The 26,731-nt window shown below is 39.5% G+C and overlaps 1 protein-coding gene across 1 annotated transcript in view; it reads left to right on the top strand.

Annotated features, from left to right (window-relative positions):
• The window catches only part of dcc (DCC netrin 1 receptor), a 339,139-nt gene that overhangs the window by 307,052 nt on the left and 5,356 nt on the right, over positions 1–26,731 (top strand). The window contains exons 27-28 of the mRNA XM_005725637.1: positions 2,780–3,076; positions 16,615–16,763. Coding sequence (XP_005725694.1) covers positions 2,780–3,076; positions 16,615–16,763 — 446 coding nt within the window. The remainder of the gene's footprint in view (positions 1–2,779; positions 3,077–16,614; positions 16,764–26,731) is intronic.

Here is a 26,731-nt window from a genome sequence, read left to right on the forward strand (position 1 = left end):
GCTAATGAAGGAAAAACGATAGAGACGTACACGCAATGAGATTCAACAATGGACTCTGCTGATTATAAAGGAAAAGATAGAAGATTAGGGCCAGAACGAGTCAACTATGTTCCCCAAATAACATAGACAGTAGCAATACCCAATCTGGGAGCTTTAGACTCTGCTGCTATGTGGCTAATTAAACTAAGACATTGATCCCTGTAGAACTTCTTAGATAAATTTAAGTCAATTCATTAGCATGGTAAAACACTGAATCCTCCCGAATCTCGATGGTTACACCAGCATGCTCTTTGAATCCAAATGATCCAATTCATCTGCTTTCTGCTCTGAACAACTTAATGTTTATGTACTTTATAGCTCTCCTCTTTTTCAAGTAGATGACATTGTCTCAAAGTTTTTTGGAATATTGTAGGAGGAAATTTATGTACATCCTTTCATGCATGCAGCCTTGGACATGATGACAGAAGCTGCGTGGTGTGGCTGAAATAGTCCCACCTTGTTCATATTACCATACCATCTCATGTCACATGACAGTATTTTGGTCATGTGTTAAAATGTAACTATTTTCTCTCTTTTTAGTCCAGGCTTACATTGTGTGTTCACTCGGTGCTAACCCTAATTCATGTCCATAACTCTAACCCAAGTAGAAGCACTTTTTTGGGAAAAAAACAATAGTTATTTTAATTTATCAGATTAACTGATTGTATTTTTTCCTCATTGACAACATGTATATGGAGCATATTTTTAAAATGACATATTCTAATAGTACAGGGTTCTGATTAAGGTTAGGACAATCACTAATGATGTTCGAGACCATCTGTCACTGGTTAGAGGTGAGGAAAAGGAGACAGGACAGATGTTAGTAATTAAAGAGTAGTGAGGAAAAACAAAATGAACCACTTGCTTTTGTTTTTTTATTTTGTTTTTTCCCATCATTATTTCAGCACGTGTTTTTGAGGGGTTTAGTAAGGGAGTCATGTTGATGTCCTCTTACGAGAGTTCTCAGTGGTAGATATTAAAAATGTATGCCTCAGACTTTATGCCTCAGTTCTTTGAAAGATTTGATAACATCAGACTCATAATCTTTTCAAGGCCTTTGAAGGTGCAGCGAGTAAATGTAAGTGTCTGCTCTTCCTGGCAAACATGGTTACCCTGTATTGCGCTGTACTGACACATAAACTTTGGTTCTTTTAAAGATTTCCTCATGTCATACAAGGTTAAGCAGATTCTTACTTTAAAGAAGTTATGATACCTGGGTGTAAAGAACATTTTAGTGCCATCATTCATTTCTTATTTTAGTGTCCTTGCTCTGGTCTCCATTTATTACCGGAACATATAACCACAGAGACTGCAGTTTATTTTCTGTTATTTAAACCAGGTTATCAGTTTTGCCTGAATCCCAGCACCGTACAGTTACTCTAACACTGCCATATGTAGCATTTTCCCTACAGTCTAATTGTCTAAATGTGAAGTTTCTCAAATAACCATCTTTTAATATAACATTTACATTCCTGTGAGTTAGCCAAATGAAATGAATATTGTGTTTCTTGCTATTCGTTTTTCCTTTAAAGGCATTTGGTGTTTTCAGTATTCATGTAGACCTGCGAGTCACTATTTTAAAAATCCATTTTATTTTTTGCAGTGAATTGTTATGGAGAATGTTACCAACTTTCCTCCTGATAGAGGAGGTAATGCTGTGTTTCAATCTGGAGATAATGCAGATGTATTTTCTTCAAAACTAGATTCTTGGAAAAACACAAATTATTGTTTCTTCTCATCGTCTCTCTGAGCTTTTTGAAAGTCTTCTATTTTTATGTCTCGGTCCCCTCTTGTCACTTTTTTCCTCCCCCTCTCATTTTTACTCTTTAACTGCGCTCACGTTCCTTCTCTCGGCTCTCCCTCTACATTCTCCTTCTTGTCTCAGCTGCTTAATGAACGCACAGCAGCTCTACATACAATAACCAGCTTTCCAATGTTCTCTCTGATCAAACTGGCTGTTGTTACACAAGCAGGAGTTTCATCTCTCACGACACATGAGAGTCAAGTTTCTGCACGCTGAAGATTTTTTTTATTGTCTTTTCCTTTAACAAGAAGCTCTTCTCCTTTTTTCCTCTCATATGTGTCTTTGACAAGATAAAACAGGGTTTCGCAGTGTGGAGAAATTCATCCAGCAGAGAAGCACCAGCATGAAGCTTCACATTCAACAAGAAACAGAATAAAACTAAGACCTGGCAGGGTTTCTCTATGCCAGAGGAGGAGATTGGCATTTTAAATAAAGTGTTAAATTATACAGATGAGATTTATTAAATTTTAAAGACGACTGGATAAATGACAAGCTGTAACTTCGTGAGAGAAGACAAACACAGTAACTGCAACACAGTAGTGGAATTTCAACAAGTTTATGGCCCAAATTTACATGTTCCCTCTGGCCCGTTGTGATATTTATTACTACTTGAGTGTAAGGATGTCTGCTTTTTAAAGGATAATGGACAATTACTAGATTGTACTTGCCTTGTAGTGCCAAAGAACACAATTAAAATTCAGCACGATCTCTTTCCAGAATTTATAACCGTGTTACTCAGACTTGTTGTGATTAGTATGTCTTTTCTCTGACCGTTCTTTTGCTCTTCGTAAATGGCTAATAGGATATTCTGTCTTTTCTCTCAAATTCCCCTCGCTAATATTTCTCATCTCTTCTTAACCTCGCATTGAATCTTTTTTTTTTTACCTCCTTCTTGCTTAACATGCTACATCCGTTTATCTGCTTCCCCATTCTTAGCTTTGTCCACAGATGCCTCCTCCAATCCTCTTCTCCAGCAACAGCCTCCAACACAACAGACTGCTCCTCTCCTCCCCGGTTCCTCAGCCCCGCCTGGGGAGCACCTTCCCTCGATAGGCCCAGTCCCGGGTGCAGCCACTGCAGCGGCAGAGGAGGCCCAGGGTGGGAGCGGTCGGACCATCCCGACAGCCTGTGTGCGGCCCACCCATCCACTAAGAAGCTTCACCAACCCACTGCTGCCACCACCCATGGGGACCATCGACCCCAAGGTGTACACTTCTATGCTGCCACAGTCCAGTGAGTACCGCTGCTTAATGCATGTGTTATGACTAATAATGTAGGATTTCTTATAATGGACCAGGACTGATTGTAGTGTTCTTGGCAGGAATAATTTTCCTGGAATCAGCAGCTAAACCTCTAGTGGCTGATTGAGTTTTCAAAAATGCTCAGATTTCAGTCTAAATTGTTTATCTTTTGACTTTAGATGATTCTGCTGGAGTTTCTTTCTGTTAAAAGGGAGTTTTTCCTTTCCACCATCTCCAAGTGCTTTCTCATAAAAGGTCATCTGATTATTTGGGTTTCTTTCTAGTACTGTACAGTCTTTACCCAAGGAACTTTATATTGTAGACTGTTGTTTTGATTTGGTGCACTGAACTGAATTATCTGATTATAGATTATCAGTGATTGTTGTTGTTTCTTTGCTTAAGGAATGATGGATTCAATTCAATTTTATTAATATATTTAGATTTTATTGACACCAAATAATAACAACAGTTGCTTCACTGTGCTTTCTAATGTGATGTAAAGACCCTACAATAACACAACGAACTCTTCTCTCCTGGGCACACGTGGTGAAGCTGAGAGCAAAGGACAGAAACTAGCACAAAAGGACATCAAAATAAAGTAGAGACTGTTACTCTGACCTAAAATAAACTGAGTGGATGTAGGTGAATAAAATATTCTTTAACCTCCTAAGACCCGAACTCTTCCACGGCATGCATTTTTAATTTCTCTTTGATATTTGAGCATATTGGGGCCCGATGAATGTAAAAAGAAAGAATTACCAGATTTTTTTGTTTTTACCTTATTTTTGTTTTTATGAAAAATAAGAGCCACATATGAGGATATTTGTTTAAAATTTTGATAGAACAGTAGCAGCATATCAGGCCCTTGTAGAGCAAAATTGAGTATTTTGGTCTAAATAACCCAAAATGTGATGTCCACATATGTGGACGCCAGGTCCTAGGAGGTTAAGTTAGTATATTCATTTTCTTTCCACCTTTCTTGGAGAGGTACAAATTTCCATAACTGTGGCAGACCACGCAGCCAATCTGCAACAAATTTCTATAAAAAATAACACCATTAATAAAGTTTTTATGAAGAAGATTAGAGTAACAATTGTCATGTAAAGCTGTGAATTATAGAATATATGTGTAGAACATGTGTTTAAATTTCAAAATATAATGATTAACCAAAGCGCTTGTGCTCTGTTCTTTTGCATTAAAGTGTCCGTAATTCTTATTAATTCCAACTTATGTATATTTACTATAATGAAAAGGTCTTTGAATCCTTCACAGTACAAAGCATGCTTAGATTATGAAATGCCAACAGCTTTGTACCATTCCTCTACTGAACCACTAGCAGCACAATAAGTAAAGTTTGACTTGTAATGATGACACTTTTTTTAAATTCCTCTTCTGCTTTGCGTCTGCAGCCGGTCCCTAAGATGCAGCCTCTTGCTGATTGGTTTGTCAGATTCCAGTGGCTTTGTGTTTAAGCTGGGTCTCTCTAGTGAGCCTCTGTGCTTTGCTTAATATTTTATTCAGGGAAGTTGAATGCATTAGCCTCAGGCTTCTACACTGTGTGTGTGTGTGTGTATTTGTAGAACAATATACTGTAACTGGCCTTGACATTAGCCAGAGGGTTGGATCTGATCTGGACCGACCTTCCTCTGTTCTTTCATTCACTTTTTATGTTACCTGTCGGTTTCTCCATATTCCATATATCAAATCTCCCCCTCTCTCTCTCTCTCTCTCTCCCTCTCTCTCTCTCCCTCTCTCTCCCTCTCTCTTGCTCTCTCAGGCATTATGTTTGACCAAAAAAAATGTTGGTCTCACGGGAATCAGAGTCCCCTCTGATTCTTTTTACTGGTGTTCTCAGTCAGTCACCATGTTGGATTGAAATATCTTAAAAATATGAGCTGGGTTGAAATTTTTCACAGTTATCCAAGAAGAACAGAAAATAAAACCTCCCGGCTTTGCTCAGTACCTGATTTTTCTCAATGTCTGTCATCAAAACTCATTTTTGTGGCTTCCTGGCAAAGAATTCAAGCAACGCAGCGACTGTGAACCTGTCTGCGTAGTTGTTGAGTCCTGTCACATCTTAAAGACCTCACAAGATGATATTATTCCAGTAAAGCAGTTCACTCTCAGACTGCAGGCTTACTTGTAGTTCTAAAGCTAGATAAACAGGCAGAGGCTTCAGCCATTAGGACCCTCTCCTGTAGAACCAGCTCCCAGTGTGGGTTCAGGACAGGTGTAACAATTTTGTAACAGGCCCTGGGGTAGATACCCAAGCAAACACACACACACACACACACACACACACACACACACACACACACACACACACACACACACTGTGTATAACAGTAATCAAAAGTAACTGTAGCATCTTTCCAGCTTCCGATCAGCACCATGGACAGCAACTGGGTAACACAAGGTTTCCTTTATGATTTATAGTCATGGCATGTTCTTCAACCACAAGCTGAATAAAGCTTTAATAAAATGATCAGCGTTCTGCTCTACCAGGTGTAACAATTGAGTTTAACATCCAGGCATCCATGAAAACGGAATTTATGACATTTAACGGAGTTAGAAGTTAGCAGGAAGTTAGCTCGCTAGCTTCTATCTAAATAAAATATAGCATGTCCTGACTGCGGGGTTTTGGAAACAAATTAAAACGTACAGCTCTGCTATCACTTCCAGCATAAATGAAGACAGAAAACGAAACAGCAGTGATGTTTGTAGGGTTACTGAAGTTGGGCTAGCTGGTATATAATGATGTGCTACGTGACCGCTAGCGACACAGCTATGTTAGCATAATATAAACAAGCTAACTTTTTTTCCACTTGATAAAAGTTAACGTGAGTGTTCTCGGTGGTCAGAAACAAATGTAATCGCATGGCAGGATGCTGTAAAAGGACCAAACTTCAGCCAGGAGAACAACTGAGATAATCCATCCACAATACGAGGTTAGTCATTCATATACTGCTGCATGGGCTGGGCTGTAGTTACATCCTAAGGTTTTAAAAACTGAGCTTAAATAAATGATTAGCGGTAATAAAAGCCGAGGGAGGTCAACAGTGATCACTGACTGTTTTAGGAGCTTTTTGAGATCAAATAGAAGAAAATACATAACATTAAACATGTTAACAACACAAAAGCCATATTAAACGCAGACTACTTTAGACCCGGAAGTAGGATTCGTCGCGTCATCACTGAACAACCGGATAGCATTAGCTTTAGCTTTACTCTCTTCTATAGTTTGTGTTGTCGTCCTGTTTGCTGTTCCTGGTCTCTCTCTGCTTCTCTTTCCTGCTTCTCTTTTGGCTCAAACCCCAACCTTCTACCTGAGGTCTCTTCCTGTGAAAACTTATCTTTAGATTCTTGGCCCTCTTGGTCTAATGCTGTAAGGTCTTTGCTTTGCGTTATAAAGCGCCTTGAGACAACTGAACTGGCACTATGTCAGTGAAATAGTTGGAGAGGCGACTGAGACGTCAGAACTCTACAGGTGGCACTAAAGTGAGTTGTCAATCAGAGGTCAGTCACTTGGCTCGGGGATGAGATGAGTACCTCAGCAACTGCTCATCTGACATTATTTCACTTGTCGTTGCAACAAGTCACTGAACTTTATTGACTATCTCTGGTCTCATCACTCCTGACTTCTGCCCTTCTGAGCTTGATCAGCAGTTTCATCGTGAATGTCTGTACCCTACAATAAAGGTAAATAAAGTCAAGCTAACTAATATAATTTCTAATAATCAGGACTTCTCCCAGCTGAATTTTTAAAGCTCTGGTTAATATTAGATTGCACATCACTATGTGGTTCTACCATGTCTTTTTAAAACTTGTAAGTCCAGAAAGTGTTCCCCATGAGATTTGAGAAAATGAAGTATACTGGAGGCAAGAGCACCACTCCTCTTAGACATTCCCTAATTCCCTCTCGGTTTTCTTTACTTTACTCTTTCTTTGTCCTTTGTCTCACTTGTTCACTGTCTTTTTTAGCTCTTTCTGTCCCTCTGCGCCTCATCCTGTCATACTGTCTCTGGTAGCCTGCAGCAATGAGGAAAGGGGGGGGGGGGCGTCTTACAGTACATGTGATCCCTGGGCTCTGTTTGTATGTGTGTAGCTGTATTTGTTGTGCATTTCCTCTTTTGTTAGGTGTGTATCACCTCTGTGTGTGTGCGTGGGTGTATACAGTTCCATTATGGCTCTGTTTACATGCCCAGGTGGCCTCAGATTAACATTGATTTTTGGCTCCTGGAAATCTTTCGCTGAGAAATCGCGAGCCTGGGGCGACAACTCCGAGAGACCTGCCGCTCGCCCCGTGACCCCGCCCACCCTTACTTTAGCCCCCTCCCTACAACAGAGCCTCAAAGCTAGGCAGCACTACCTCTATTCCTCACCCCCCTCCAGGGAGAAAAAACATACCAGTGAGCGATGGCTTTTGATGTTCATTGTTGGTCTTGTTTGTGTGTTTATCCAGGTCTGAATGACTCCCTGGGTGAAAATAATGAGATGTTTTCATGGTATAATTGGATTGTTTGGGTGAGACAGAAAAAGAGAGAGGGGAAGAGAGAGCATGTGATGGCGCATGTGTGAGATTATGTAGTTTTCTTTAGATCAGGGGTGTCAAACAATGCAGCCCAGGGGCCAGAACCTGTGCACCAATGGGCTAACTGGAGGGGTTCATAAAACATGAAGTAATTGCTTGCTTTTTATTTTAGTAAAACTGACTATTATTGCCAGTATGTTGATGCCAGCATTAGCCTGCTAAAAAAAGTAAAAATAAATAAAATATTTAATTTAAAAGCATCTCTAGATTTAAAACTCCTTCAAAAATCCTAAAGGCATAAAATAAAATTTTTGTTTTACTTACAAAATTTCTACATGTGGAGGTTTTATGCCTTTCCACTGTGATCTGTAAATTTAAATGTGCATGTCATGGCAGCAAACTCCATGGATGTGGAAAAACTGAAAATGTACATATTAGGCTTATTAACCCTCTCAGGCTCAAATTAAACTTTTTGTTGCTAATGCACAACCAAGTCCTGCAGTGGTACTTCTGAGTAAATAAAACTCATAAAATATATATGTGGGATAATCAGGTTGTTAATTTTTAACTGTTGCAAATCTGCAACGCCTGCCTTGAGAGGGTTAAAACATACTCAGTAAAATGTGTATTCCTCCAACCTTCACTGTAGGCTGCTAACCAATGATTGACATCACAGTTGCTTTTATGTACAGTTTCTGCTCAACTCAAGGATTAAAGATGAAGGACTTTAGAAAGCAGGACTTCTGAAAGCAGTATATCTTGAGCAAGCTGTCCAAGGAGACTGGTTGGCCACCACTGGTCAGAAGAGAAAAATTTATGTTTCCTGATCTATTAGCTGAGGCCGTTCAGTTGTAAAAGTTTTGCATCAAGAGGTGCGACTTTTAGTTTGTAGAGCAATGATCTCCATTTCCTGTTTGGGTCACATTTTTTTAAGATTAATTGCCAGTCTGAGAGTCGTTGGCAAATGTTTGTAAGTAGGTGGGGGTTTTCCATGGAAACTATGGGTGAATGCAGCTATCTGCTAGCAATCAAAGCAATGACAAGGAGGTTTTTGGTGCAGCACCCAGTTACAGCCAACAACACTGAGCCCAGCCTCTTGGCCACTGGTAATGGAATACACATTTTTACCTGCCAACCAGAGGTTGCTGCAGTGCTGCTGACAGGTCTCTTGGTCTGCATGATGTTCAGCGTTGTAAATCCAACCTCCTTCAGGCTTCTTTCTTGAAATATCCATGTTGCATCTTTCAAAACGATGTGATTGAATCATAAGTGAATGCTGTCAGCAGCTTCTATTTTTGACCTTCAGCTGAAGCAGACCACAGAAACCTCCACCGCTCTGCTCACTTATTTTATATCACTTTATAAATTGAGACCTTCTTCTCTTTTTAAATGGAGTCTCCAAAGCCCATCTGCAGACTAAAGTGTGATGGTGGGCAGTTATTCACCTAAATTGGCCTGAATGTGCGGTTTAATGCTGGAAGCTGTAATGGGATTGTCTGACTCAGTGTCTGATACTGAGAAAAGACATTACAGCCACAGCTGGAGGCAGACACAGAGCCAGCTGTGATGGATGTTTTTAAGGGCACACCTTCATCTTGCCTCAGAGGAACAGTGATATTACCAATGAAAAGCTCTGGTGCTTTAAAATGGTTATCTGTAGCAATTGAATGGTCGTGTTAGGGCGGAGAAAGAAACGTGTTTTATTTTTTTTATATTCTCAAATCATCCATTTGACGACTCGTTTTCTAGGGATTGGAATGATTGCTACCCTTCACTATACAAACGGCATGGTAGTTTATTCTAAGGGTGACGCTACAGAAAATATCAGGGGTTGGTAAAGTCATTATGGTTGAATGTTTAGCAAAAATATATTGGTGCAGTCAAGAAAAAACTAAGAACAGGATCTGAAACGGTGAAACACTGACCCACACTGACAAATAATTCATGTTGTATAATTATCATTTCATCATCATGCAGATAAAAGACAGGTCAAAGCTGTGATCTCGTATTCTTATGACCTTTTACTGGCCACATCATGTTAGAGATGAAAGATGAAGGTGTTTTGAAAGACTGTACCTGCAGGCATGCAGAAATTGTGATGGGGGTTTAGAAGAGGATGGAAGAGGGAAGAGTTGGTCTTCAATCTGCAGTTTGATCAGACATGGTGAGGTGATCAGGATGTGCTCTGAGGCCTTAAAACATCAAAGGCTTCATACTCACTTTGTAATATTCAAATTAGAAAGTTTAAGGTACTTCAAGTCTCATTTTACAGAAGCCAGTTTTTACCAAAAAGACAGGAAAATAGGATTAACAAAACCTGATTAAGGGGCATGAAAAAATGTTAATGAGATGTTTTGCTCACAAAAAATCACATTGAATCTTTTTATGAGGTATTAACTTATCAATAAAGTTGACTAAAACAATATCATAGGGTAGCAGGCTGTTATCGATATTATGAGATTTTGTCATCATGTAGAGATACTAAGAGAAGTTGATGTGAAGTAAAAAATTCTTACTAAATCAGGAAAATAATAACACTAACTTCTGACATACATTGATACCGTATCAGTATCGTAATGTTATAAATCGCCCTGCGATACACTGGTGACTTGTCAAAGGTGCACTTGGTGTTTCGTCTTAGGCTCGTCTGGGATAGGCTCATATGAAAATGGATGGATATTACACAAAAGGAGAAGCACAGTTTTACAAAATCCAAATTAGAAAAAAAGTTATATAAAACAAACAAACAAACAAAAAATACAAAGTAGAAAAGAGTTTTAAAAAGGTACAAATGTATGAAGTAGGACAGATTTTCCATCTCTTTTTCTGTGGCTGCAGAGCTGAATACAGCCTGTCCAGTAAGTGGTGCTGCGGGTGGTCGGGGTTTCCATGATGGATAACATTTGACTTCCTCTACACGACAGCCACAGTCATTTGGATGACCTTTGCATCAGCTGATGGAGGAATCCAAATAATGTATTGATTCAAACTGAATTCAGACTGAACCACATCCATCTGCACTTATTTATTTTCGGCATACTGCCAGAAATAAGTGCAGACTGAAATATCCATCTGCTTTAGGTAACCAGGTCCCTGACTGAATTGTAGCCAGCTCTGAATATAAACTGCTTTCTGTTTCAGAGTTTCTCTCCAAATCTTGAATAGAAACTCAAAAAAACTATGATGGCAAGATTGTAATATGCTAATATAATAACATAAAAGATAAAATTAAGATAATAAAACAGTATAAATAAATTCTAGATAAAGTACCAAAAGTCCACATTTTAAATTTGAATATAACTTTGAGATGTTATACTTTACAGTTTTGTAGTATTCCCAGTTTTTGTATCCCACTAATAATAATAATAATGATAGTAATAATAATAGTGTTACTATTAATTTTTTTCTTCTGCACTTTCTGTTTTTTTGTTTCTTTTCATCGTAGAAACTGACCTCCATATAATTCAAGTAGAAGAAAACTATTCTAAGCCTTGGATCATAGAAATCATTGGTCAGGTAGCTAGAGACACGCATGGGTCAAACCAGACAGAAAACGGGAAAAAAGGTAAACAAGCAGACAAAGAAACATAAAACTTTTCTATGAAACGGAACAGACGTCGTCTGACTCCCTCCAGAGATGCGATATCTTCTCAAAGACAAGGTTTTTTTGTTCTCCGAATCAATAACCCCGCCCCTTCCATCTTCATCTCCTATTGCTGTAAATCTTTCCATCTTTGCTTTCGACCCAAAAGCAGACACAGACACCTCTGATGTGACCCCCGGCGGGCATTTCACACCTCCACTCCTGCTTGTCTGGTAAATATATCCACCTCTCTCTGAGCAGACGAGCCATGGGTCCCCCCACCTCCGCCCCCCATCCCTCTCTGACAAACCCCCTGAGGGTGAGCTAGGCACCGTGAAACTCTCTTTTATGGCTTTCTCCACTGTGGATGTGTAACCTTTGCTTCAGCTTTATAGTGCGGCAGCTCATTGTGTTTTTCCACATTTTTTTCTTTTTTTTTTTTTTCTGGAGCTCAGTTCAGTTTGGATTCGGTCTGACAGCAGCGTGCTGAGAAGTCATACAAACGCATTTGGTCGTGCTTCAGTTGGAAATGAAGCTGGCAGCAATTTCTCCACCAGACGTAGAGACATTCAGAGCCGCACAAGGTCAGTATTACTGTGAAAGCCGGACTGAAAAATACAGACTCAAAGCCACTCTGGTGCCCGTCCAAGGTCAGTACACTCCACAAGTCTAGATGAAAAATGCTAAGCATATTTATATTTTTAGTTCCCTTCTTCCAGCTCTGGCGGGTGAAAAATGCAAACATACAGGTGGTCAGGTTCAAATTGTATACGCAACCCAGTGTAAATGACACCTGACTGTTGTAGCCACACTTCTAAAAGATATTTTAAAAAATGACAAAACAAGCTCATATTCAAAGGAAAAATAAGGTAATTGAAGGATCAGTGGTGTAGCAATCTCTGCTTACACTTATTACAGTATAACTGTGCTAGCAGCATAAATCAGCTTCACTCATTTGCAAAAATTGTAGAAACCCCGATAATTGGTCAACTCCTTCATTGATTAAACACAGTTAGATCAAAGAGCCAGGCCAGCACTGAGCCAGCACTGTCAACTTTTGTTGACCAATTTTGTTTCTTTCAATCAACAGCCAGCATGACTGCAGTGTTTCTCTAATCCCAAAAGAGTTATACTTCCAAAGCCAGTTTTGCTTTTATAATGTGATAAAAAGGACTTTGCTGCCTTCTTTACAAATTGTGTATATTCTTTGTTGAGCGTGTGGACAGTTGGTGTCGTACTTCTGTTGTTCGTACAATTACCTGTTTTCCCATTTTGTGCTTTAATAAATTACTGAGTACACAGTATAACGTGAAGTTTTCTACACCGTTAATGTTTAAAGTAGTTTAAAACTTGGCAGTCTCCGGTGTAATCCACTCCTATCAAAGATGTTCCAGGTGTTTTGTTTCTCAGGGAGCAGAATAGATGTATCGATCAAGTGAAGTGAAGTAGTGCAGGGCAGAGAATGGAGGAGGGGGCTGTGGGTGGAAGAAGCCTCAGGACGTCTTCAGATATGAGGAGGCTATTCAGGGACTCAGGGATGAGGAAAAAAATGTCTTTGGTCTCCAGTTTTTTTCTTTTCATCACCTTCGCTTTGTAGTGCGTATGGGGAGATCTTTCAATTTCCTGTTTGTATTGTGGAGACAGCAATTACATGTATTTATTTATATATTTTGTCTTTTATTCATTAGTTTGTCTTCTGCTTGAAGGCCAGTTTTATTTTGTTCCTAGTTGCTTTCTTTCCTTGTTAGTTGACTTTGTGGTCCATTCCAAGTATTTCTATGTTTACATTTCATTTTTATTGACTAAGAGCGATGGACTATACGAATTGGAAAGTGTTAGATGAATGGGTGGATGGATTTTCATGCAGATGAGTGAATGGCTCAGACTCTAAATCTGTTTGCAGTCTGATGGCTCACTTAGTTACATATGAATTTGTCATTTAGAGCAATCAATAGGAGCTCTGTGTTATCAGGTCAAACTACAGACTACATGGAGGTCAGTATTAAAAAGCAATTTTCAGGAAACAAGCCATTCTGCAAAACAAGGCCTGGCCTGATTATCTATTAATAAAATTTCACTTTGTGGAACAGCTCAATAGTAACTGCAGGCCACAGAGCCTCAGGCAACCAGACTTATAGCCAAAAGAGGAGAAAGAGCATTAGAACCTTTAATTGCTTTGACTAATACTTTTGAAGTCTGTAGTACCCCCTAGTGGCCTGCCCAGTTAGCAGTTCTAGGTACTACCAGAGGATAAGTACCCACTTGGGATATCCCCTGGAAGTCAATAACTTCCGAGCCATTTTTCCATTTGCATAAATGCCTCTAATATTTTTAGGCAGCTGTAGCTTAGGAGGAAGAAGGGGAAGGCCAGTAATTGGAAAGTTGGCAGTCATGTTGAAGTGTCCTTGGGTGAGATATTGAACCCGAATGTGCCTTCACTGCATCCATCAGTGTGGAATCATTTTATTCTGTGTGAGCAGTGTTGGGAAGGTTACTTTTAAAATGTATTCCATTACAGAATACAGAATACATGCCCCAAAATGTATTCTGTAACGTATTCCGTTACGTTACTCAATGAGAGTAACATATTCTGAATACCGTAATTGTCAGGCTACAAGCCGCTACTTTTTGCACAAGCTTTGAACCCTGCGGCTTTTAGTCAGGTGCGGCTTTTCTATGGATTGTCCATGATTTTTGTCATATTGTAAGACGATTTGTTTTGTTTGTTCCGCTGTTGTACGGCACTACGTTGCCTGGCAGAAGGGCATGTGATCAGACACACAGGATCGGGGTTCAAGAGTGGTATGTTGGTCACGTGTCCATCCGCCAGGCAACATAGTGCCGTACAAGTAGCGCGAAAAACAAACTTCAAATTAACGCTACGCGTTCAGCGGGAGTCGTGGATGACGAGCGGCGATAAACTTGCGAAAAGCAAGTTATGCTCAACTCCACCGGTGGAATCTGACAGCGTGGAAAAGTGTGAAAACATCCATGATCACCAACGGATTTCAAAGGGCTGGACTGCTGCATTATGGAGAGGAGGACATCGCCACGGCCCTTCAGAGGGTGTTCAACTCCGACACTGACAACGAGGATTTCTTTGGTTTTGAAAGTGACAACAAAGGAAAGAAGCGGAGAGTGGATGACGTAGCCATCCTGAGCCTGTTCGTATCCGACACTGGAGGAGAGGACTTTGGTGGTTTCAGTGTGCAGGAAGAAGAGAAAGATGGTGGTGAATGACTGACTTTTCTTCTTGTTAAAGCCGTGTCACTGCACCTGAGCCTAAAAGGTAGTCCGAATCTATTTTTCTGGTGTGCTGCAGGTTATTGTTATGTACTACATTTGTTACTCATTTATGAAGCACAGTACATGTTTCGTACTTGTAATTACCGCTATTGTACATATACCTAAAAAGTTATGCAAATATGTACCCATAACTTGTTTTTCAAAATATTAATAAAAGGGGTGTGTCTCCAAACAGCCATCTCTTTCCTGACAATTCCCTTTGCGCATATTCTCTTACATATGATAAGTCAACATTGAAACACCTGCGGCTTTTGGTCAGGTGCGGCTAATGTATGTACAAAACAGGATTTTCCCCTGATTTTAGCTTGTGCGGCTAATATTCAGGTGCGCTTTGTAGTCCGGGAAATACGGTACTTGGATTACCTAATATATTATCATGCTGTTTACAACTACATGAATGTACTATTGCTGTGATTTATTACTGTTACTGAAGGTCCGCGGCTCCGAACCGTAGTAAAGGGACCTCTGACTAATACGTGCTCCCGACACGTAGCCCGACATATTTATTTATAATAATAAATATTATTATATTTACATGCTTCCAGCTCCCGTTTTTGCTCGATGACAGCTCGTACTTTTCCTTTCTTTCTCCCTCCTCGCGCTCACAGACACATAACGTGTATGGCAGTCCATTCTCCCTGCAACACGGACTGCACTGCCTATGATGCTACATTCTTTAGAGCTATACCGGTAGCATTCTGCCTGTTAGCTTAGCACAACAACAACAAAAAGGCCTCTCTCACCCAGGAAACACACAGTCGCAGAGAGAGAGCGAGCGTCGCCCTGTAACCATGGCAACCGTAACGCTGCCACCTGGAACAACAGAACGTAGCAAACAAAACCCAAACAGGCCTGACCCGCCACAATATGAAACAGGAAAATAGATAGATAGATAGATAGATAGATAGAACTTTATTAATCCCTCGGGTGGGTTCCTCTGGGAAATTCGATTTCCAAAAAAGCACAGCACCGACAGAAGTTACAGAGTTACAGAATATTACACACACATATATATAAATACAGAGACAATATAAATAAAATATACGAAGGGGATAAATAGAATAAATAGGAATAAAAAATAAAAATACAAGTGAATTGCACATTTCAAGTATTGAAATACCGCCGTGTAATCCATTTATTTCAGCAAAGTAACTGTATTCTAAATACCACCTTTTTAAACGGTAACTGTAACGGAATACAGTTACTCATATTTTGTATTTTAAATACGTAACGGCGGTACATGTATTCCGTTACTCCCCAACACTGTGTGTGAGCACTCATACTACACACACATAATAAAGTACTATGGATGTGTGTGTGAACAGATGAGTGTGGTTTGTAGATAAAAGTGCGTTGAGTGTCCAACAAGAAAAAGTACCATGCAAGTACTCATCCATTTTAGAGAAACTCTAAAGTGATGCAATACCTGGCCAGCAGTCGGCAATACAAAGGTAACTGTTGAGGTCCTTTCTTTTTTTTCTTGTCGTCTTGTTTCAATCTTTGTTTTTTGTCTGCAGTTATTTGTTTTGTTTCTTTGTGGTCGATTCCTAGTAGCAAGTCAAAGAATATAATACAAAGATTTTTATGTTTCATTCAGTGTTTCCCATCAACACTGTTGAAATGGGTTTCTTCTGAAAACAAACCAGATGACAAATCAACAAGGTCAGCGTGCATATCCATCTCTGTTTGCAAGAACCAGCAGTTGTCACCCATCCTGCCCGGATTATACTTTCCCTGATATAGTTTTTTCCAAACAGATGGATTTTCCCTCTATATCTTGATAAAAACCTTCCCCCATCCTCATCGCTGACATCACCCACATTTGGTGGAAAACAACTTAAAATGAGAATGTAAAACAGGCTGTATACAGTGACATTCTAGCACTCATTAGCTGATGCGCTTTCAGTACGACATCGACAAGCACAGCATTCATTAGGTTCAGTTCAGTCATCCTAGTTGTTGTTGGAACATCATAACTTAAAAAAGTGGACACTACACGAAAAACATTTTCAAATTTGATGTCAGCAAGTAAAAGTTGAAAAAAAAAAAAAACAACCCCAAATCCCAGGAGCAAACACTTGTTGAAAAAAAACTTCATCTGTGTCTCCAGGTGCGAGCCTCCCGAAGCCCCAGGTGAAGACGGCCTCTCTGGGTCAGGCCGGTAAGGCTCGCTCTCCCCTGCTGCCTGTCTCAGTGCCCACGGCGCCGGACTTACCAGAAGAGGGAGGAACAAAACCCGCGGAGGATTCAGCTGCCAACGTAAGTCTGCATTGTGAACATGTTGTAGCGGGCGTTGCTGATTGATGTTTTGCACTACACCAACATCACAGAGGCGAGTGTCCTTGTTACACATTGTTTCTGTGGGCCTTTAGTCATAGAAACAATGAATGTCTTTGTCTTTATGTTAAATTCAGTTGCAGCATTGATTTAAAACTGTTTAGACAGCTGTGTGTTCTATGTGTTGTTATAGAAACCATGAATCACAAATAGTTACCCCAGCAATTGGTTGTATTAACTGGTGTTCTGCTGCTCAGAACTGTTTGAGGTCATCTACTGAAAAATCCTCTTAGAGGTTTCTTTGAATTACTGATTTTGGTCCTTACTGTTCCTAAATAACCTTTGGAGGAACCTTTGAGAAAAGATGGATACACAACCCCCTCATGAAAAAAAGAGGCCTAGGAGTGGCTAAAAGTTAATGTAAACTGCTAAAATATTGTGCTAAAAATACTCCATGAAAACCTGCACTTTTGAAGAATACATTTAAAATATTATAAGTTATATCTGCGCTTCAAATCTTTTTTTCCGAGGTGTATCCTTATATTTAACAATATTATACTGCAAAGCTCATATTTTTTACAGAACAGTATTGTTATTTTACTGTTGTTGTAGATTAGAGGAAGTTCAGTGTAAAGTAATAGTTAAAAGCTATCAAACCTAGCAACCTGGAATTTTACAGCAACTTTTTAACAGTGTAATGCCAGATTCAGGTGCCAGTTTCTCCTATACTACTTCAAGTAATATTTTATTGTTTCTGTGGTAGTGATTTGTTTGAAATTGACTGAAGTAACTTCTTTGAAAGATTAAATATTACAAGCCAGTTATTTTAAATGAGCTGTAGTTTCAGTATAGTAATGTGGTATATAGTAGCGGCAGCTGCAGTAAAAGTAGTATGGATTTGATATTTGGCATCTAGGCTCCATGAGGAAATACATACCTCAGCAGGGAGTGAGCAGAGAATCGGGAGCGATGATAATAACTTCCCCCCCCTAGGGGAATGTTGACTCAGAGCCTACAGGTGGATGTTTGCAGAGGTAGTTTTTGAAATGCTACGTGCACAGCATCAGCAGTGAGTGGCAGCAAAGCTCTCAGATGAGCTGAGTGAGCAGAGCGCCGACCGCTTCGGTGCTTCAGCATGTGAAGTAGGTGTGACTGATATGTACTGATATGCACTTTGCACATCATGTCCTACCTATATTTTACACTCCACCCCTCCGCTCACAATCGCTACATATTTCTTATTTTCTCATTTGTATTCTGTATCTGTCAGTAGTTGGCATAAACCCCTTTTGTGTGTATCTATTTTTTATATTTCTGCGCCACTGTTTTTTGCCCTATATGGCACAACAACAAATTCCTCGTTTGTTTACAATAAAAGTGATTCTGATGTTTCATTGTGGAGAAAAGCACATTTATGACAACAAGTACAATGTGTCATCAATATTATCATTACAGAGACTGTAAATTGCAATAGAGCTGATATCTTCACATAGTTTAGGAAAGAAACTGAATTCAGGGTACGTCGATGAGGAGATGCTGAAACTGTTTATGGGGATTTCGCTAGAACTCCTAAAATGACATTAAAACTGCAGTGAAATAGCTTCATAGCAAGTTAATAGTCTACACAGTACAGCAGCGTCATTTTTAGCAGTTTGTAACCACAAAAATTTAGCGTAATTTCTTGCTTTTGTGGAGATCTTCAACCTTCTCAGAGTGCATCAACAGCCAATATAATGTGCCGTTAAAATGAACAGTAAGACAGTAACAGTAAGATTAAATAAACTAAGCACATATGTAAACTTGCACTATTTCTCCTATAGAACAGCAGCCGCATGGCGTCTTGCTATAGTAGACGTAATAAAAATGTGCTTGCAGAGGTTCTCTGTTGCCTATCTTCTGGTCCACACTGACATCACAGCGTCTTCTTCAAATAACGGGAGGTTTGTGCAGGGTTATTGTGTCCTGAGTGTGTTTCTTAACTATTGCAGACAGGAAGTGTCAGTAATGTTCACAGAGTGACAAATAATTATATAAAGTTCACATAGTAAAACGGTGACAGAATCCCTTAAAATTAATCAGTGAAATGTGATGAGTAAGTAATAGTTAGCACAATTAGCACTGAAAAAAAGGACACGCCTTCAATGTAACAACAATAAAAGTTTGAGTCAGATGATCACATTTAATTTAATTGATTTCATTTAAAGTGTTTCTATTATCTTAACCTTAACTGCTATATTCATGTAATTAATTATGTATTCATCCAAGCTTCTTATTTTCTCTTGATACGGCACAATAACACTTAATTAAAATGCACTGATGAAAGATACACATTCAATAATAAATTAATTCCTAAAATAGGAAATTATAGAGTACAACATATGAATGATAATTTGTGGTAAAGCACAACTTGTGTAGTTGTGCTTTGCTTTATTAGACATAAAAAAGGTGGTTGCTGGTGTTCTCTGTTGCCTTCAGATCTGATATTGGTCCACACCGACATGATAGCGTCACCACATCTGATCTGGTGACTCCTGAGAGCATTTGACTTCAGTTAACTCATGGTCATGTTCAAGAAAGCATTATTTGGGTTTTTTTTAACTTGATGGCATGCTCCATTATTCTGCTGAAAAGAGGTCTTAAAGGCATGGACATGGTCAGCAAGAATACTCAACCCAAAATATCCCCCACACAATTACACAACCAGCAGCAACCTGAAAACAAAAAGCAAGCTACAGGATGGTATGTAGCAAACAACAAAACATGTTTCTGAGATAGTTCTAATCCAATAGACACCACAACAACAAATACAGTTGAATAGAAGTAGTTATGAGCAATAGAGTCACCCATTCTGCAGATGTGAAGGAGGCAACTATCCATAGAAACCAAAGCTGTGAATCTTTAAAGTTTCATGGTTTACCATGGAAGTCTGTGGTGTGGCCTATAGTGGAACTGCAGTTCTTAACATTTCTGCACTGGCTTTTTTTAGGCCTGAAAATTGCAGCTTGATTCAAAAGTCAGTTACTGTCCTCCATCAAGTGTGTGTTTAATATGGGAATGCCATTCATACTGGAAGGTGCAAACAAGCTTATTCTAATTAACTTCTGATTTGACTACTCAATGATTAGATGATCTGATTTGATGAGTCAATTACGAAAGAAACTTCTTGATGCATTCTCAATCATCCAGGAAAGTAAATCTCCAAAAGTTGAATCTGTTCATCTGGACGTAGCGTTGTTTACGAAAGAAACTCACCTCAAAAACTGTAAAAATGAGCTTTGTTTATTGTTCATCATTTTAAAATAAAGGGGGGTGGGGGGGTCTTGCAAATCTTCAGATAACCAGAAACGTGTTGTAAAACCAAGGCACACAGAAAGAAAAATAGAACGTAAGGTTCACAGAGGTTGGAATAAACAGACATTCTCACACAGGTGGAGATTTGTCACTACACCTGTTTCCTTCCCTCCAGCGTGTCGGTGGCCTTTCAGCTGTGGAATAAAACAGTGTTCATTAGTGAGTGAAACTGACGAGTGGGGGGAGTGGGGGGGGGGGGGGGGGGGGGGGGGGGGGGGAGAGAAATGGAAGGGGAAAAGAAGAAGAGCAGGGGAAAAGGAAAGAGAGAGCCTTGGTGAGAAATGGGTGTAATAACAGAAAATAGAGGAGAAAATAGAAGAATATAAAAGCGAGCAGGGGTTTATGGTGAGGTTGAGGTGGTAAAGGAAGAAAGAGGGTGAAGGAAGTTAGATGGAGGATATATTAGGAAAGTGAAAGAAGGGGCAAAGAAAGGCTTAAAGGGCATGAAATGAAAAATACAATGGTGGAGGCATTCGAATGAGGAAAGGATAATTGTCAGAGAAAGAGGGAGTAATAAGAGATAAAGGGGTGACAGGGAGGAAGAGAAATTAAAATTGAGTAAACAGAACAGCAAGGAGAAGGTGGACTTGGAAGAGAAAATGGGGTTGAAGGAGGGCACAAAGGAGGAAAAGGAGAAAGAAGATGACTAAAATCACAGTACAGGATGAGAAAGGAGAGGTAGATGAAGGAGAAGTTATAGAGAGAGACTCGGGAGTAAGCATGGTGACAGATGGGGAGGCTGATGGAGAGGAGAAGAGTGAAGGAAGGAAGGGAAGAGGAGAAGCAGAAAGATAAATGACAAGAGATGATGTGGAGAGACGTTGGACGTCGGGACTTGTTAAATATTCATATGTGACTCAAAGACAATAGGACAGGAATGGGGAGGGGGGGTTTCCACAGCAACAGGAAAAGAGGAGAGAGGCCAGAGGAAGAAAAGAGGAGAAGAGAGGAGAGACAGGTGAGGGAGGTAAAATGAAGGAAAGATTAGAAGACCAGGAGAAAAGAGGACAATATGTGGAAGAGAGGGGGACAGGGGAAAGAGATGGTTACCACGACAACAACGGGAGAGGGATGCTGTAATAAGGGAAGGGAGAAGCAGGACAGAGAAAAGGAGAGAAGTTGGGAGGTTATAGAGGAAAGGAAATAAAGACTGGATGATAAAGATGAGAGCAAATCAGCAGAGAAGCTGATAAGGACGAGTGGAGAAAATGAATTGGAAGTATGGGAGGAAGGGAGGGTGGGATAGAGAGAGGGAGGGAGAGGTCTTAAAGGTCAGCAGGTCTGTCCCTTCATCTGCTGCTCTATCTCTGTAATTGATCTAGTCTTTTCCCATCAGCCCCCTGGCCTATCCATCAAATTTTTTCACACATACACACACACACACACACACACACACACACACACACACACATACACAGCTAGTTAATAGACTGTGACACAGGGTGAGTGACTAATGTCAGTACAGCACAATGGTGCTTTTATTATATTGTTATACCTGCAAACTATCATAGAAAGAAGGGGAGCAGAATTAAATTGGACTTCTATAATGTTTTTGGCCTCAAGCACATTTTTCTATTGAAAACACAACTCCTAGAAAAATAAGCCTGCATCATTCTTTAAATCAGCTATACATAATTTGGTTTTAAGGTATTTTCAGCAGTGTGTTGTTTCTTCTACAGTGACATAGATGTGTGGCTGTATGGCTCTGTTCGAGCAACTCTCCAGCCTTCCATGTGTGTATATTTAAATCCTGAGGCAGGCAGAGCAGCACCAAGCGGGCATCAATGAAAAGAGACATTGTATTAAATCAGAATCAGCAAGAAGGGGAAAAGTGGCTTGTACTAAAAGCAACAATGGTAGCCAGAAGCAGCTTAAATAGTGTTTGTGATTTACCAATTAAAATCAGCTGAGCCATCAGCCATGAGACTGACCTTCTGGATTGCCAGACCTATTGCCAGGCTTTTTGTATATACCCATAATGTGTAAGATACTAACAAGATAATTACTATATCTGGAAAAATATGAAAATTGAATTTCGACTTCCCATTCCTGAGAACTGGATCTAAAACAAATATTCTGTTTTTCTTTTTATATATTCATTCTGATATCTGATTCTGATATTGTCTTTTCAAAAGTATTAACAACTTTGCTGTCATAATTTGGGTTATATTATTATTTCCTTAGAGGCAAAGATCACTGCAAATCTGTACCAAGCTTTGATGATGATGAAGATGATGAAGATGCCCTGTTACAGGATGACAACGCTTCTATGCATAAAACACCTGGGCTTACTGAATCATTTGATGCAGGTGCTGTGACCTTCATTATCACTGGATTGCAATCCAAATGAAACACCTATAGGATATTTTAAATCAACTTGTTAGAGTTTTCCTCCAAGATCATCATCAAAACTTAACATGAGGGGAATCTTTAGGAAAAAAAGTGCCAGGACTAGGAGAATCAAGGCATATTTAAGCTTTTCTAGTGCTAGAACTGATTTTGACCTCCCTGAAAAAACCCCGTTCACAGCAGTGCTTCTCTGCTGGGTGCCTGTCAGTGCAAGAGAAACCACAGAAAAAACTAAAGGCTAAGAATTCCAGCGTACCCCAGGATATTAGGATGAAAACACCGTACTAAGACACTTCATGTTGGTATTTCCTCAAATTTGTCTCCAGGAACTAAATGGAATTCAGTGAAATGTTTGTTGAAGTGACAGGAACAGGACTCTTTGTACCTTTGTATGAGTGTCTGTGCTGGCCTCAGTGTGATCTGGACAGCAGGCCGCAGATGGTCCATGGACATCAAAATGAACCAAGTGGCCTCTAACCTCAACCATCAAAGACATCCTCAGACTCCTTATTCTTCGAGTTTTATTCACTCTGAGTGTAGAGTTCGGAATTTTAGACTTTCTGAAAGTCGGAAACGCTTACTGAACATATACATTACTATCAACTCACTGAAGTGACATCTTATCCCCACTTCTTCCTGTTTGAGCATCTCTGCTTCTATTCATATAAAAAAAATGATAGAAAGAAGTAGACAAATCAAGATCTACAGAAAGTAGCACTTTCCCAGGCTACCACCTGGCCTTAAATATTCCCAACACATTTTTACCTTCTAACACCTGCCCAGCATGTTATTGTGGACTTTTTATCCATGAAATGAAAATGATTTGCAAATGCTATAAACACATATTTTATTCAAAATAGGGGACAGAAACGATATCCAGTGTTTAAACAGAGAAAAGAGAAATATTAGCTCATGTAATTTCATTATCTCTGGTAACATGTCATCTTGACCCTATGCCTACAGGGCGAACCATTTCTCACGCATCATCGATAACTCCACAGTTTTGCCTTCTTCTCAGGTTAAGAGCCTTGGTGTCACATTAGACAGTTCATTTTCCTACAAGTCTCACATCAGTAATCTCACCCGTTCTGCCTATTTCCATCTACGCAACATTAACAGATTACGTCCTTCTCTTTCCACACAGTCCACGTCCATTCTTGTCCACGGTCTTGTTACCTCCCGTATTGGCTACTGCAATTCTCTTTTGCATGGTCTCCCCCAAAAATCCCTCCATAAGCTTCAACTGGTTCACAACTCTGCTGCTCGCATTATCACCAGAACCCCGTCCTACCAGCACATCACCCCTGTTCTTCAGGAACTTCACTTCTTCTGCTCACCTTCAAGGCCATTCATAACCTCGCACCTCCTTACCTTTCTGACCTGTTAAGCACTACCTTTCCTGCCCGCTCACTTCGATCTTCTTCTGTCCAGCTTGTTGTGCCTTATTTTGGCCTCACCACCACAGGAAGCAGAGCTTTTAGCTGCTCTGCTCCCAGGCTGTGGCGCTCTACCACCAGATATAAGAAACATTGGTTCTCTCCCCCAGTTTAAATCTCAACTCAAAACCCATCAGTTCAAATCAGTATATTCACTGTTTGTTAATTATATCCTGTGCTTTTGTTTTATTGTTCTTCATAGTGTCATTGTTATATTATGTGTTTTTATCTATTGTACAGTGTCCTTGGGTGTCTTGAAAGGCGCTTTATAAATAAAATGTATTATTATTATTATTATTATTATTATTGTTATTATTGTTGTTGTTGTTGTTGTTGTTGTTGTTGTTGTTGTTGTATTATGTGTATGTGTTAGTCCCCGTAGGGAAATTACTCCTCTGCATTTAACCCATTCACCCATTATTATTATTAAAGCATCTCTTCATCCTAAATAGCTCATGTTTTGACACTTTGCTCATCCAGCTGGCCACAGAACAACCTCACCAGGCAGTTATTGGGCGTAAACATTTAGTAGCATCTAATCTCAATGCGAAAATAAGTATATGCAGTCCAGGCTTTTTGAATTTGTCCTTCACAATCTGTTCATAATCACTCCCAATTCACTATAATGCAATGCATCTTGCTTTACAGATGCCACAATGGGCATGAAAGCTGATGGTGAAGGTGCAAAATGATTAAAAGAAAACTTCTTGATTTGCTTCTGACTGTTGAGTGAACTATTTAATGTCCTGTGGGGAGAGAAAATAAGTCAACAAAGAGGTGATACCACTCAGACCCACATTTTCTTACTAACAGCTTATTCAGTATTTCTGGCATTTGTTCAATGCAGCAGAAAGTCTGTCGATCAGTCCCTTTGTATTCAGCTCTGTTAAATGGCACCACGCCTCTTTGCATCTTTATGTCTCCTCCAAGTCGCTCAGAACTATGAGACATTTAACGCGTTACGCATTTCATTGCTAACTTGTAGGAAAGAAAGAGTGGGATACTTGGACAGATGGAGACACGTAACCACATTTATCTAAGTTAGTGTGAAACAAGGTTTGCATGTGCTCTGCTTGCTCTGCTGTGTCGGGATGAATCCCTGACAGAGCACAGAGGAGTTTCATTCAAGGTCAACAGGATATCAGAGGGAAACATAGAGTATCGATGGGTGTTTTATCCCATCGATGAAGCATTTACTGACTCGTTGAAACTGCTGTTACAGGTCAACAAATGAGATCAAAAGGTCACTGGGTTTTTTAAGGATTTTTTTACACCCGCTTGTGATTTATATAGAAGAATTTTCTGCCCATGTGTGAAGTGGGCAATCTACAGCAGTGTGGAGTTCTGAGATGAGCTTTTCTCATTTGAAATAAAAGTGGAAGGCCACAAGGTCACACTCCCCATGTGTTACACTGACAAAAGACAACCTTACAAGTGCAGTGTGTCCTTCCTTTTCCTTAATGTGAATCCACAACAGGTCTTTATGTCTAGAGCGAGCAAGAGAGATTTATGTCACCTGCTCAACAGCTATGAAGGAGAGATTAAAAATGAACAGAACCTGGTGAAGGAGGTTTTTTAAGCCTGTTTTTACAAAAAAAACATAATTTAAATGCTAATTTTAACCAAAATGTGTTTTAAATTAGATGGAAAATTGTCTTCAGGGGAAGCTACATGAGCCACTAGATTAAATTATACTGGCAGACATACATGCCAAAGTGCATATAAAGGACAATGTAGAACAATAGACAATAGAAAAATGGGCCTGGTAGAAGCCAAGAGTATTACAAGGTGAAGTAGCATTGGATATCTCCCAAATTATCTGGAGAAACTAAAACAATGCATGAATAAACTAAAAGTATCCTAAAGTATTCATTGATTGGGCTCGTAATTAGCATTATTGGCATGCTGCATTCAGTATAATTTGAAAGAACAGTTTATCATGTTTTTCAAATCATTAAAAACAGTTTTAGACACCAATTTATTGTCTGAGTTGAACAACAAGAGACATATTTTGCATATTGAGTAAATTTGATCAACAGAACTGGGCTTGATCTTTCCTTTTCCGTCCTGGAGGGTCCTTCTACTTGGATCAAGCTTGTCATAGTTATTAAATGCCATTATGAAGACGAAGGTTGCCAAGCTTGGCACAGTCAGTACAGCAAAATCCGTGATATAGCATAATTTTTGTTACTAAATGGAAGGATACGATTTTAGAATTGTGGAAGTACTTTTTCAGATCTCTTTGAGGCATCTCGATGGGGACAGACTTTCTGTATCTGAAAAATATCCCAAATATTTTTGCTATACAGGGAGCCTATACAGTAGATGTTCAGTTTGGCCAAATAGCAGCGCTGTTTTAACTCTTCAAATCAACATGAAATAATCACAGGAAAGTGTTTAAACAGAGATTATTAACACATTTATATGTAAATGGATATTAGCCGCCTAGCTTAATCGTTTCTGCTGATTAAATGGCCTGCATTTGTATAGCGCTTTTCTAGTCCATAGGACCCCAAAGCGCTTTACACTACATTCAGTCATTCACCCATTAAGGACCTTGGACTGTACTTCATACGTTTTTTTGCTCACTGCCGACTTTTGGGCTTTAAATATATTATCTCCCCCTGCTGGCAATGCAACTTCTTCGTGCGTGTCCATTAGTTTTTTTTTTTTCTAATTTCTTGATTAATCAGCGATTATGTAATTCTCTTCCTGAAATATTTCAGTTACCCTAAAAATGCAGGATGTAAAACAAAATGAAAAATATCCATCAGGATGAAATAAATCAGTAAAAACACAAGGAAGCATGCAAGG

The sequence above is a fragment of the Pundamilia nyererei genome, unplaced genomic scaffold (genome assembly GCF_000239375.1).
Source record: "Pundamilia nyererei isolate P.nyererei 1_Seehausen unplaced genomic scaffold, PunNye1.0 scaffold00016, whole genome shotgun sequence".
NCBI lineage: Eukaryota > Metazoa > Chordata > Actinopteri > Cichliformes > Cichlidae > Pundamilia > Pundamilia nyererei.